General features: G+C 41.6%; 1 protein-coding gene across 4 annotated transcripts; it reads left to right on the forward strand.

The window, feature by feature from the left end:
* Nucleotides 1–155: 155 nt before the first annotated feature.
* LOC125380103 lies at nucleotides 156–9,365 on the forward strand. 4 transcript variants are annotated; one of them, XR_007221064.1, is made up of 7 exons: nucleotides 193–359; nucleotides 1,874–1,993; nucleotides 4,073–4,178; nucleotides 5,725–5,814; nucleotides 6,623–6,685; nucleotides 7,297–7,473; nucleotides 7,543–9,365. XR_007221064.1 is itself a non-coding variant. In XM_048396370.1 (6 exons), the coding sequence occupies exons 2-6, from the start codon at nucleotides 1,887–1,889 to the stop codon at nucleotides 7,396–7,398; spliced, it is 468 nt and encodes a 155-aa protein (XP_048252327.1). In that variant the 5' UTR covers nucleotides 156–266; nucleotides 1,874–1,886; the 3' UTR covers nucleotides 7,399–9,365. The 4 variants fall into 4 exon arrangements, 3 of the variants coding, with proteins under 3 accessions (XP_048252327.1, XP_048252326.1, XP_048252328.1); XM_048396370.1 differs by having other exon boundaries at nucleotides 156–266; nucleotides 7,297–9,365; XM_048396369.1 differs by having other exon boundaries at nucleotides 194–359; nucleotides 7,297–9,365.
* The last annotated feature ends 5,450 nt before the right edge of the window (nucleotides 9,366–14,815 follow it).

A 14,815-nucleotide genomic window follows, 5' to 3' on the forward strand; every position in this document is an offset into this window, starting at 1 on the left:
CAACTGAGTCGAACTGACCAGAAATATGATTCGTAAGAATCACAAACACTTAAATTATTTCAAATATCATCAACAAAATATGCGATTGGTGAAATAATGTTTAGAATAATACAAAACTAAGGTATATTGCTAGCTTTGTTTGTTAAGCTGGGCTCCGTCTCTACATATCGCAGATAGACCCGGGAACCAGTTTACACGGAAGCTGTCTGCTAGCGAAAGGGGCGTGGCCTGTGTGGTAAATGTAGGACGCAGGGGATGTCCACATAGTAAGTTTGATATGAGATACCACATGACACACCAAGATATCGGGACTTTCATCAAAAGTAGACCTTCCCGTAGGGAAGCCTATCCTGTCAGCTGTAAGTTTTTCGATGACAATGTGATTATGCACGATGTTCCGAGTGATCATGCGCTTGGTGTTTATGTAGCAATGTTGCACTTTCGATCGTTTTAACATCTTAAAAAAGGTATTCACGTCATGATCTCATGTAGAGTAGAAATAGATAAATTTTTCTAAGTGAAATTGCTGATTCATTCAAACATAAAAAATAGACATTTTATATGATTGTGTTATCTTTGTTGTGCGAATGTCATCTGCTATTCGTCGAATCCACTCCAGTACAATATGCACAATGAAAAGCTGAAAGACAATTCAATCAAATGTAGGCCTCGCGGACTGACAGTTTCATTTGGCTTGGATTTTCACTTATTAACGATTCCTTATCCTAATTATTAAACTATACTACAATTTGATTTCATCTTGGTGAGGTATAGCACCATACACACGGTACAGGGCCCAAACAGGACTGGGGTTTACCATTGCTGGGGTTACAGTAGGATACCTGAAGAGCATTCCTGGTGTTGCTTGACATCCTAGGAATGCAGTTTTCCTCAATCTGTTGAAAAACACTTCTTTCCTTCATCAATTTCACATGGAAGCTAGGGCAGGGACGAGTCCAAATTTACTACCCGGGTACCCACCCCCCTATTACCCGACCCTACCCGGGTACCCACTGTAGGTCTCAGGAGATGTCTCAAATGTCCAATTGGGAACATTTTTAGCATAGCCCTGGCAAAACGTATTTAGATACACATATTAAACAATCTGGTCATTCATACACTGAAGTTAAATTAAGTTTTATCTTTATTCAACCATATGAAAAATCAGAAGGAATGGATGCATAGTCAGAAAGAAATGCAAACATTAGTGACTTGTAGTGTAACCATAGTTTTAGATAATTTTTGTCATTAAACAATATATCATGTGACTAACCACGGGTCCGGGTAGTCCTGGGATGGGTAACTCGGGTACCCGGGTTGGGTGGGTACTGAGTAGGACCCGGGTACCTGAGTTACCTGTCCCAGCCCTAATGGAAGCTTTTGCCCCTCTTTATATGCATTCCAGCAGCTATTCAGAATTTGTCATGTTATGATGGTTTTTCTAGAGATAAATGACTTTTTATTGTTTTATCAACTTTTCTATGCCATTACCACTTCTGAAAAATATCTCTAGGACATTTTGGATGACTGTCTTAAATCATGTTGATAGGCAACAAATGTGGTAAAACTTGTGTATATTTCAACAGCTTTCAGTACAACGCATTTTATGAAAGGGACATAACTCTTTAATTTGGTGAGGTTCTTTATCAGTGGGTGTTTTCTAGGTCAGTTGCATATTTGAACTTGGGATTGCATTGTGTGTTTTGGTCAGTAGTGAAATTACTCCTGCCACATGTGTAATTACAAACTTGAAAATAAAACAGAATCCTAATTCTCATAAGATTTAAATGCTTTTACACATTTAATTCTTGCTGGCTCTTATTGTGAAGTAATAGTTCCAGCATCATTAATGTTACGAATATTTGTATATTAGAACCCGTGTCGCCATGGTGATCCTGACGCTGTGCAGTAGTGTCCAGGCTCCGATACAGTGTGCTCTCCGGCCCTCCATGTGGGTCCCTGGGCTCAAGAGCCTTCACGTCCACCGAGAGAAGTAGCCACATCTTACACTCTACTTAATACAACTACAATGTATACCTTAATATTTACCCCATGGGATAATTAATATCGACACAGAAAACGGCTGTATCCATATCTCAATCCTTAATTATCCAGTGTATCATATCTCAAATCTATTATGATATATACCTAGACATCTTCCCGAGGCAAGAGAGTTAACTGACTATAAAAGTCCAGTTTCCACCCTTGCCGAACTAGGCTGGTATTATGGAGTTACGAGTCTATGCATAGTCCAATCATTATCGCGCACCGAAATCAAAATCCGGTTCGTAAACTGTCGTGCAGATTTCAGTCGATAGCAGGATTTGCAAAGCATGTGCACCACCAACTCGTTGTCAACAGTTATTTTCCAAATCTGTTCATGTTTTTAATCAAGGTGCTCACGTGATTTGATGCATTTCACGATGTAAGACCCGTTTTATCACAATATAGATCTTGATTATCGATCAGATCATCCTGACTGGGCGCCACCATTTTGGGTGAAGCAAACACAAGTGATACGAGAGGTGGAATCTGTTTGGTCCTTAGGAGAGGCTTAGAAGGGACATAAATGGTAAGAGCAACTGGTGGCGCTACGATCGAGCCCAGTAATTCCAGCCTAGTTCGGCAAGGGTGGAAACTGGACTTTTAAAGTCAGTTAACTCTCTTGCCTCGGGAAGATGATACCTAGACCCTTTTGCCACCTTAGCTTCATTTTTAGTCCAGTTGACTGACCCGAAGCTAAAAACAGCAATACTGTCAAATGAAGCTGTTCCGTTGTGATTAAAATAAGGGACAATGTCACCAACAATTGACTTGGCTTGTTGTGTGTCATGCTCAGGAAAACACTTTTTACAGCTGAAAGTTAATTCATTCCAATCTTCGGATCTGATTAAATATATCAAGGGTTTGTTTGTAACGTACCTGTTGGTCTATATTGAAGATAGAATAGAAGATGACTTCAAAATCCACACTTTGTTCTTTGGAATTTTTCAGTACACATGAACGATTATTGGCTGCACTTAATAGACTATATAAACCTGACTAGACACAGGCTGCATACCACTTGTTTTAGACACAGATTGAGGTACAATGCATACATTATTATGTGTATAAATATACAGAAAGTTGCATCATTACAGATACATTTTGAGTATCATGACCAAGTTACTCATATTCTGAACAGGTAGTAAAATTTGATTGATAATTATAATTATTGATGTGAGTTGAGGTGAAATTGGGTTTAACGTCGCGTCCAAAAATATTGCACTTATATAGCGACGTGCATGCACGTGTGTGTGTGTGGCTGCTTGTACTAGTCCGGACTGATGCCGATTTATAGTGCTAGCACACTGAGATACCATGACGCAGTTTAACATGAATACCCCACTCAGACATAGTATACTGACTCCGAGCTGACCAGTCGTTGTTTTAGCCCCTTAATGCCGAGCGCCAGGCAGAGTAACAACAAGAACCATCTTTTAACGTCTTTTGGTATGACGCGGCCGGGGATCGAACCCCGGACCTTCCGCTCTCCGGGCGGACGCTCTACCACTAGACCACGGAGGCGGTAAATAATTATTGATGTACTCACTCAGAATGAAAGATAACAATCTGTGCACATGTAGGGTTCCATTTTTCCACTTTAATTTTGAGACACTCGCGATATGGCTGCAATATTGCCGATGCGATGTAAATTTATGACTAACTCACTCTTCTTCTATGTCCACAGAGTGCCTTACTGTGTGTCACATGTCCTTAGAGTGCATATAATATGTGTCTCATGTCCTGAGAGTGAATATACTGTGTCACATGTCCTGAGAATGAATATACTGTGTGTTACATGTCCTGAGAATGAATATACTGTGTGTCTCATTGTCCTGAGAGTGAATATACTGTGTGTTACATGTCATGAGAATGAATATTCAGTGTGTCACATGTCATGAGAATGAATATTCTGTGTGTCACATGTCCTGAGAATAAATATTCTGTGTGTCACATGTCCTGAGAATGAATATTCTGTGTATCACATGTCCTTAGAGTGCCCATATACTTGACCATGTTTGTTTTGCAGATGGAGGATAGACCAGTCTGCCATGGACTTTGTGGAGACAGTGAAGACAGGCCTTGCCACCATGATACAGGAGGACCAACTGGGAACGTTCTATGATGTACACAAGGTGCCCACCCAAACAAGTCAAACCATGTCAAAAACTTTTTTTAGTTGGTTTACAGATCTGCCAACCCAAATACTGTGAAAATGGGAAAAGAAATATTTAACATTTTTCAAAAATATTTTATCACCGTCGACCCAAATAAAGAAATAAAAGAATAAAAAAGATTTTTCTGAATTCTACGATCACAGTAACAAAACGTCTTGGCCATCAAAACATTCGTTTCTCACACCTTGTATTTTAAAATGTGTTGTATGAGTGTATAAAATTCTCTAAAATTTTAGTTAGATAACCGGACTGGCAACATTGCAAAGTTACTAACCCAGATAAAATGTTGTCCGTTCAGAATTTTCTATACTAGCAAACAAAAGTTTGAACATAAGAATTGTACTTGTTAATGCTAGTTCTCAGAAAATAACACTAAACTGGTGGATTGTCAACTTGGTAACTTAAACTTCCGACCATTGGGCATGCAACTTTTTAAAACTTTTTAAAACTGACCGTCCGTCAGCAAAAAAGACGGTCTCGGAATGTCGGGCAGGCGGTATTTTAAACACTGGTTGTATGTTTTTTATTCAGTCACAGTTTAAACAAATATGTTCCATTGTCATGTTTTAAAAGGCAAAGTCCAAATGCATATCATGTCAGAACTTAGAAAAAGGGTCATGTCAGAATTCTTTTCTTTCTCCCAGCCAAACTGTTAAAGGGGAACAAATCCTTAAAACAACTAATAATAAAAGTTTCTTCTTTGATAGGCATTTAGAAGTTGGAGTACTTAGTAAGGATAAGAATTTATGGATGAACAACTTCTTTATTACAATTAATAGCGAGACGAGCTCACAACATCTGTTATACAAAGCAACATCCAACCACTGAACTCAGCCACCTCAAACAAGTATTTACACAGTATAACCTCTACCCTGAGCAACTAGTACAACAGACGATACAGAACATCACCAAGAAATCTCAGAAATCTCCCTGTCAACAGTCTGCACCCTTTGTGATCAGCCTCCCCTACTTTGGAACAGTTAGCCATAAAATCCCGAAACTCTTAAAGAAACAGGCCAACATTGATGTTGAATTCTGCTTGAATTCTTTTAATTACTGAAATCAAAGTAAAGGAAAGCAGGCTGCTATTTGCTTTCCATATCAGAAGTCTTGCAGACACTTGTCATCAGAGTGGATGTGTGTATAATTATAATGTATGTGTGGTGTGGTGTGGTGTGGTGTGGTGTGGTGTGGTGTGGTGTGGTGTGGTGTGGTGTGGTGTGGTGTGGGTGTGGGTGTGGGTGTGGGTGTGGGTGGGTGTGTTCAACAAATTTCATAACTTAATCTTAAATTTAAACATTTTGTTGGTATATGTCTTAATTTATCTTATCCGGATCATGACACTATACTTATGATTTTATGTCTGGTGTCTCGTAGGCTGTTATATTTTATTGTTTATGTATGTGTTTTAGTATGAAGTGTATATAACATGGGACACTATAATAAACATTATTCTCTCTCTCTCTTTCTCTTGTTTAATCGTTCATAACATGTCTCATTTCAGATTGAGAAGAACTTTGTAAGAATATTTGCATTTACCTGGGCAGAATGGCTTGACATTGTTGAAATCAAACTAGTTGACAATCATGCAGAGGTAAGACACCAGAATGTTAAAATCACAAAAATATTCTTTTCAAAGGAAGAACATGGTGAAAGAAAAATAATTATTATCATGTCAGGAATTTTAATTTTGCAGTGCTTGTGAGAATCAGGGTCCTAAAACACAGTTTCGGGGTCAAGCACAACATGCTGCACAAACCTGCACACTCCACCCCCTCACACCCACATCCACACCCACACCCACACACCCCACCCCCTCACACCCCACCCCCTCACACCCACATCCACACCAACAGCCACACACCCCACCCCCTCACACCACACCCCCTCACACACACACACCCCACCCCCCTCAAACACACACCCACATCCACATCCACACCTAAATCCACACCCACACTCACACACCCCAAACCCTCACACCCCACCCCCTCACACACACCCCACACCCCCTCACACACACAACAACATCCACACCTAAATCCACACCCACACTCACACACCCCACACCCTCACACCCACACCCCACCACCTCACACCCACACCTAAATCCACACCCACACCCACACCCACACTCACACACCACACCCACACCCCATTTTTTCAAAAAGAAGAAGAAATTATTCCCAGACAAGTGTCAAAAGAATACAGTTTGTTATTTGTATTTATTTTTCAAAACAAATAAGCACCAGTTGGTTGGAAAAAATGATTGAGCTCGTAATTATTGGGAAAAAATTTCTCATCTCACTCCAAAATCACGGCCCTGTTCTTGAAAATAAACTGTTTGCTGCCTTACTACTGCCTAAATAAACTTCAACTGTTAAATGATTTGTATTTTTCAGGTGGTCTCATTTTCCAGTGGGTTGCTTCCCTTGTCTATTCCATTTGCCTGCTTCATAAATGTTGTACGTATTTACTGTTGACTTACACATAACCTTGACAACAGAGAAACAAGATGAATCCATTATTGATGGATCCATTAACTGTGTTTGTACATTAGGGACAGATCATTGAACATTTAAGGGGAAAAGATGGCGATTTTTGTCGCTACTTCAAATCAGGCCCGTTTCTTCTCTGAAAGGAGGAACTGAACAGTCTTTTTAAAAACACAATTTTTGTTCAGGATAACTGGCATCTCCAGTGATTTTGTGTGTGGCAAAATCGTAGCTCCTTTCCCCCCACCCTTCCATCAGAAATGGATGTAAAAGGCAACTATGCTTGTCGTAAGAGGCGACTAACGGGATCCGGTGGTCAGGTGCATGTCATCATCTCCCAATTGCGTAGATCGCTGCACATAATGGGACCTGCATCACTTCAGGGTTTCCCCCCTCGTCAAACTGACAGCCATGATATACCCGGAATATTCTTTAAAGTGGTGTTAAACACAACTCACTCCCTCACTAGTATTTGAAGAGGGATTTGTATTCGTTTCAACAAAAATGTCACATTTGAATTAAAAGGAATAGGATGTTAATGTGATGGAGTCTGTAACAAATGACACTGTTGATTCTTGCAGGCCCTCTTCTGGTTTCCATTTTATGGACACAAGTTCAACATCACCAGACTGGAGAAACTACGTACCGCAATGGGAGTCACCATCAGTGTACAGGATCAGTGATGCCCTGCAAATGTGGTTGAAGAATATAGACTGATAACCAAGCTGTAAACAGTTACTATCTTAAAGTATCCTTAAATGGGCCCCTTTCTAGAATATAGACTGATAACCAAGCTGTAAACAGTTACTATCCTAAAGTATCCTTAAATGGGCCCCTTTCTAGAATATAGACTGATAACCAAGCTGTAAACAGTTACTATCATAAAGTATCCTTAAATGGGCCCCTTTCTAGAATATAGACTCATCACCAAGCTGTAAACAGTTACTATCCTAAAGTATCCTTAAATGGGCCCCTTTCTAGAATAAAGACTCATCACCAAGCTGTAAACATTTACTATCCTAAAGTGTCCTTAAATGGGCCCCTTTCTAGAATATAGACTCATCACCAAGCTGTAAACAGTTACTATCCTAAGGTATCCTTAAATGGGCCCCTTTCTAGAATATAGACTCATCACCAAGCTCTAAACAGTAACTATCTTAAAGTATCCTTAAATGAGCCCCTTTCTAGAATATAGACTCATCACCAAGCTGTAAACAGTTACTATCATAAAGTATCCTTAAATGGGCCCCTTTCTAGAATATAGACTCATCACCAAGCTGTAAACAGTTACTATCCTAAAGTATCCTTAAATGGGCCCCTTTCTAGAATATAGACTCATCACCAAGCTGTAAACAGTTACTATCTTAAAGTATCCTTAAAAGGGCCCCTTTCTAGAATATAGACTGATAACCAAGCTGTAAACAGTTACTATCTTAAAGTATCCTTAAATGGGCCCCTTTCTACAATCTTTGTGTAATGACTAGTGTAGATCAGGGAAACAATACAGTCCCTATAACTGGGACAATGTCAAAATCCTCTCCAACAACCTCCATGATTTCACTAAAGGAAAACTAACACAAGCAATCCACATTCGCCCACACGCCATCAATCAACAGAGATCAAGGCTATTTCATCCCATCCGCCTACTATGAACTCATCAAGCAATAATCACTTATCCTGTTTAATTGGCTTCATGTCCCATTGGCTTCCACCTATGTGTTCTTTGTCCATCGCGTTGTGACAGTATTATCCCCTTGTTGTCAACACCTTGCCTATGTTATCCCATTCATATATGCAATTGTTGTTACTGGTAATCCTCAACTATATATATTCTGTACTAAGTCCCTCATTCAGTCTTTCTTGACAAGGATCTATACCAAAACGTCGCTTTTTCAGTATTAAAGAAGTTGTTATCCATAAAAATTGTGTCTACCTTGTCATCCGTCAACTTCTAAGTAATGCCTATCAAACAATTTAATACATTGATTGGTGAAGAACAATGTGTATCTGTGATCATATGAGTAGGCGTAAATATGTGTAGGAGATCTGAGGACCTATGCTGGTCATAAGAGGCGACTTAATGGATCGGGTAATCATGCTCTGTGACTTATTTGATGGTGTGTCATCGTACCCCGATGGCGTGGATCGTTGCTCATAATATCAATCACTGGAGGGACTGGTCCAAAAATGTAAATTTACTGGCCGCTGTCATATATAGCTTGAATATTTCTGAGTGTGGCTTTAAACAACATAAACACACATCTTAATAAATCTCTATCCAAGCTTGAATATATATTTATCTCATTTCAATCATGTTTGTTTTAAATAGCTGATAGTTGAGAATCTGTAGCTATTTGAAGTGTGCTTTCATGTAATCTAGGCCTATGAAAGATTGTAGAAATATAATTTACAAAATGTCTAAATCATTCTTGTTTGTGAATTTAACAATGGTGTTTTTGTTGTGTTCTGTTAATGCTGATCATTTATTTCAGTTTACAGCTGAGCCTTGTCAATGCTTGCCAAATGCAGTTGTACTTTGTTGATTGTACAGTATTAAAATTTCAGATGCTTGTCATACTTTGAATTGATGAATTGACTGTGACCCATATATGTTGTGAATTAAAATGTCTGGTTTAGCCCTGAAAACATCTGTGATGCCTCGGGTTTTACGTAAAATATACCACAGAGGCTACCTCCAGTTTTCCTAAATATACCAGGGGAGACTGCCTCTAGTTTTCCTAAATATACCAGGGAGGCTGCTTACAGTTTACCTAATATATACCAGGGGAGACTGCCTCTAGTTTTCCTAAATATACAAGGGAGGCTGCCTCCACTTTACCTAAAATATACCAGGGAGGCAGCCTCTAGTTTTCCTAAATATACCAGGGAGGCTGGCCCAACTTTACCTAAAATATACCAGGTAGACTGCCTCAGGTTTACCTAAAACTAACCAGGGAGGCTGCCTCAAGTTTACCTTACTTATACAAGGGAGGCTGCCTCCAGTTTTCCTAATTATATCAGGGAGGCTGCCTCAAATTTTCCTAATTATACCAGGGAGGCTGCCTGAAATTTTCCTAATTATACTAGGGAGGCTACCTCCAGTTTTCCTAAATATACCAGGGATGCAGCCTCCAGTTTACCGAAAATATACCAGGGAGGCTGCCTCCAGTTTACCGAAAATATACCAGGGGTGCTGCCTCCGGTTTACCAAAAATATACCAGGGAGGCTGCCTCCAATTTACCTAAAATATACCAGGGATGCAGCCTCCAGTTTACCGAAAATATACCAGGGAGACTGCCTCCAGTTTTCCTAAATATACCAGGGGTGCTGCCTCCAGTTTACCTAAAATATACCAGGGGTGCTGCCTCCAATTTACCTAAAATATACCAGGAGGGCTGCCTCCGGTTTACCTAAAAAATACCAGGTAGACTGCCTCCGGTTTACCTAAAATATAACAGGGGTGCTGCCTCCACTTTACCTAAAATATACCAGGGGTGCTACCTCCACTTTACCTAAAATTTACCAGGTAGACTGCCTACGGTTTACCTAAAATATACCAGGTAGACTGCCACCAGTTTACCTAAAATATACCAGGGAGTCAGCCTCCAGTTTTTCTAATTATACCAGGGAGGCTGATTACAGTTTACCTAATATATACCAAGGGAGACTGCCTCTAGTTTTCCTAAATATACAAGGGAGGCTGGCCCAACTTTACCTAAAATATACCAGGTAGACTGCCTCAGGTTTACCTAAAACTAACCAGGGAGGCTGCCTCCAGTTTACCTTACTTATATACAAGGGAGGCTGCCTCCTGTTTTCCTAATTATACCAGGGAGGCTGCCTCAAGTTTTCCTAATTATACCAGGGAGGCTGCCTCCAATTTTCCTAATTATACTAGGGAGGCTACCTCCAGTTTTCCTAAATATACCAGGGATGCAGCCTCGAGTTTACCGAAAATATACCAGGGAGGCTGTCTCCAGTTTACCTCATATATACCAGGTAAACTGCCTCCAGTTTACCTATAATTTACCAGGGAGACTGCCTCCATTTAGCCGGGAAAAAAACCAGGGGTGCTGCCTCCACTTTACCTTAATTATACAAGGGAGGCTGCCTCCAGGTTTCCTAATTATACCAGGGAGGCTGCCTCCAGTTTTCCTAAATATACAAGGGAGGCAGCCTCCAATTTACCTAAAATATACCAGGGAGATGGTCTCCAGTTTACCTCAAATATACCAGGGAGGCTGCGTCCGGTTTACCTAAAATATACCAGGGAGGCAGCCTCCAGTTTGCCTAAAATATACCTGGGGTGCTGCCTCCACTTTACCTAAAATATACCTGGGGTGCTGCCTTCACTTTACCTAAAATATACCAGAGAGACTGCCTCCAGTTTGCCTAAAATATACCAGGGAGGCAGCCTCCAGTTTGCCTAAAATATACCTGGGGTGCTGCCTCCACTTTACCTAAAATATACCTGGGGTGCTGCCTTCACTTTACCTAAAATATACTAGGGAGACTGCCTCCAGTTTACCGAAAATATACCCGGTAGACTGCCTCCAGTTTGCCTAAAATATACCAGGGAGACTGCCTCCAGTTTACCTCAAATATACCAGGGAGGCAGCCTCCAGTTTGCCTAAAATATACCAGGGGTGCTGCCTCCAGTTTACCTAAAATATACCAGGGAGGCAGCCTCCAGTTTGCCTAAAATATACCTGGGGTGCTGCCTTCACTTTACCTAAAATATACTAGGGAGACTGCCTCCAGTTTACCGAAAATATACCCGGTAGACTGCCTCCAGTTTGCCTAAAATATACCGGGGAGGCTGCCTCCAGTTTACCGAAAATATACCGGGGAGGCAGCCTCCAGTTTGCCTAAAATATACCGGGGAGGCTGCCTCCAGTTTACCTAAAATATACCAGGGAGGCAGCCTCCAGTTTACGTAAAATATGCCAGGGAGGCTGCCTCCAGTTTACCTTAAAGATACCAGGGAGACTGCCTCCTGTTTGCCTAAAATATACCAGGGAGACTGCCTCCAGTTTACCTAAAATATATCAGGTAGACTGCCTCCGGTTTACCTAAGAAATACCAGGTAGACTGCCTCCGGTTTACCTAAAATATAACAGGGGTGCTGCCTCCACTTTACCTAAAATATACCAGGTAGACTGCCTACGGTTTACCTAATATATACCAGGTAGACTGCCTCCGGTTTACCTAAAATATAACAGGGGTGCTGCCTCCACTTTACCTAAAATATACCAGGTAGACTGCCTACGGTTTACCATATATATACCAGGTAGACTGCCTCCAATTTACCTAAAATAAACCAGGGAGTCAGCCTCCAGTTTTTCTAATTATACCAGGGAGGCTGCTTACAGTTTACCTAATATATACCAAGGGAGACTGCCTCTAGTTTTCCTAAATATACAAGGGATGCAGCCTCCAGTTTACCGAAAATATACCAGGGAGGCTGTCTCCAGTTTACCTCATATATACCAGGTAGACTGCCTCCAGTTTACCTATAATTTACCAGGGAGGCAGCCTCCAGTTTACCTAAAATATACCAGGGAGGCTACCATCCAGTTTACCTAAAATATACCAGGGAGGCAGCCTCCAGTTTACCTAAAATATACCAGGGAGGCTGCCTCCAGTTTACCTAAAATATACCAAGGAGGCAGCCTCCAGTTTACCTAAAATATACCAGGGAGGCTGCCTCCAGTTTACCTAAGATATGCCAGCGAAACAGGCCCCACTTTACTTAAAAGATATCAGGGAGAATTCCCTCTGTTCTACCTATACCGGGGGTAATGCCTCGAGTTTTCCTAACATGTACTGGACAAAATGGATTATGAACGTGGTGGTGATATTTTCATGTAACTCAGTCTTAACTAAAAAATATCCCCCAAACTGTTACTATATAACAGGGAGGCTGTCTCCAGTCTTCCGATAACATAGCAGTGTTCTCTGGGTCGATCTCACTAACATGTTGAAACAACGATTTCGTGAGAAAACAAACACATACATCAAAACGTTGCCGCTGTCGACCTGATAGTAAAAAGGTCGACTTCAAGTATACTATGTGTCTAGAGGTAGTGCGTTGACCCAGAGCGTCTCGTCACCTGCCGCCGTCCGAGAGCAATGACACAGTCGAGTATAGATGACAGAATACAGAAACGTGTCAGTCTGTTCACAGGGCTCCCCGTTTGAAAAATACCTGTTTTGTCCGATATTTTACGCCGCAGTGAGAAATATCTCGGCTATGTATGACAGTGGATGACAAATAATCGTGACTGGACCAGACATACCAGTGATTGATATTATGAGCGACGACCCAGGCCATCAACAAAGTCACCGAGCCTGACCACCCGACTCAGAGAGTCTTATACGTCAGCTGTTTACGGATCCGCGACCCAAGATTTCACAAACGTGGAGTATTGTTTTCCGTTTTCTGGTTTCAGTCATTAAAACAAGTCTGTTATGTTTTATATATTTCACCCAACTCCCAATTCTTTTAAGAAACCTCTTTAAAAAAGTAATTATGTTTATGGTGAGTGAGTGAGTTGGGTTTAACGCCGCTTTTAACAGTATTCCAGTCATATCACGGCGTCAGCTTAATGTGGGAGGAAAGCCCGAAGTGATGCAGGTCTCAGACGTTTACCACTTCGGTGAAACCCACGAGCACGGGTATGGTGCTGACAAACCTAGAAACATAATTGGGGCGAACCAGGATTCGAACCCACAATCATAGGTTTCTGGCGTGCCCAAGGGACGCAACTCTGCACAGCGAATTGCGGCGCCTTAGACGACTGGGCCACCCGTGCCCCCAATTATGTTTATTATCATTTGCACCAGCGGTCGATAATATTCGATGAAAACTGTGTGAACAACGTGAATTTAAAAAAAAGCTTATGTATGCGATGTTTGAGGATGCCCGTGCACAGGACTTGGTTACAGACTTGAAGATCCGTGTGCATCATATCCAATACTCTCAAGACCGCCTCCGTGGTCTAGTGGTAGAGCGTCCCCCGGAGAGCGAAGGTCGGGGACTAGATCCCCGGCTGCGTCATACCAAAAGGCGTTAAAAGATGGTACTTGTTGTTTCCCTGCCTGGCGCTCGGCATTAAGGGGCTAAAACAAGGACTGGTCGGCTCGGAGTCACGATACTGTGTCCGAGAGGGGTATTCATGTTAAACTGCGGCCAGATAACTCAGTGGGCTAGCAATATAGACTCTGCAAGGCCGAAATATAAATCACATTTAAACACAAGAAGGTCAACACATTTTTCTGTGGGCAAATCCCTTTAATTGTTGTCACTCTGTATATAAACGTTTAGTCTTGACTAAGCCCACCCTCATATTTAGCTCACCCGATTGAAAGTCAAGTTTTTGCTAGTTTGTTGTTTAACACCACACTCAGAAATATTACAGCTATATAACGGCCGTCTGTAAATAATCGAGCATGGACCAGACAATCCAGTGATTGATATCGTGAGCTTCGATCTAAGCAAATGGGATACGATGGCATGCATCAACCAAGTCAGCGAGCCTGACCACCCGATTCCGTTGGGCACCTCTAACGAAAAACACGGGTTGCTGAAGACCAATTCCAACAGGTGAAGGTGAGGTGAAATTGGGTTTAACGTCGCGTCCAAGATTATTGCACTTATATAGCGACGTGCATGCACGTGTGTGAGTGTGGCTTCTTGTACTTTACCTGACTGATGCAAATTTTTAGTGCTAGCTCACTGAGATACCATGCCGCAGTTTAACATGAATACTCCACTCAGACACAGTAAACTGACTCCGAGCCGACCAGTCCTTGTTTTAACCCTTAATGCCAAGCCCAACAGGGTAACAACAAGTACCAACTTTTAGTATGACGCAGCCGGGGATCGAACCCCGGACCTTCCGCTCTCCGGGCGGACGATCTGCCACTAGACCACGGAGGCGGTCTTCCAACAGGTGAAAGCTGAGTGAGTTTATGTCATGGCCTGCTTGTCCGTCATCCGTCGCTATCTACAAAACAACTGCACTGATTCTGATTTCCTCAATTCGGCATGCATGTTGCCACCAATTACCCCAAAATTTGGTCGAGAAGTTCAAATT

Source organism: Haliotis rufescens, unplaced genomic scaffold (assembly GCF_023055435.1).
Source record: "Haliotis rufescens isolate VD_foot unplaced genomic scaffold, xgHalRufe1.0.p SCAF_15, whole genome shotgun sequence".
Lineage (NCBI taxonomy): Eukaryota > Metazoa > Mollusca > Gastropoda > Lepetellida > Haliotidae > Haliotis > Haliotis rufescens.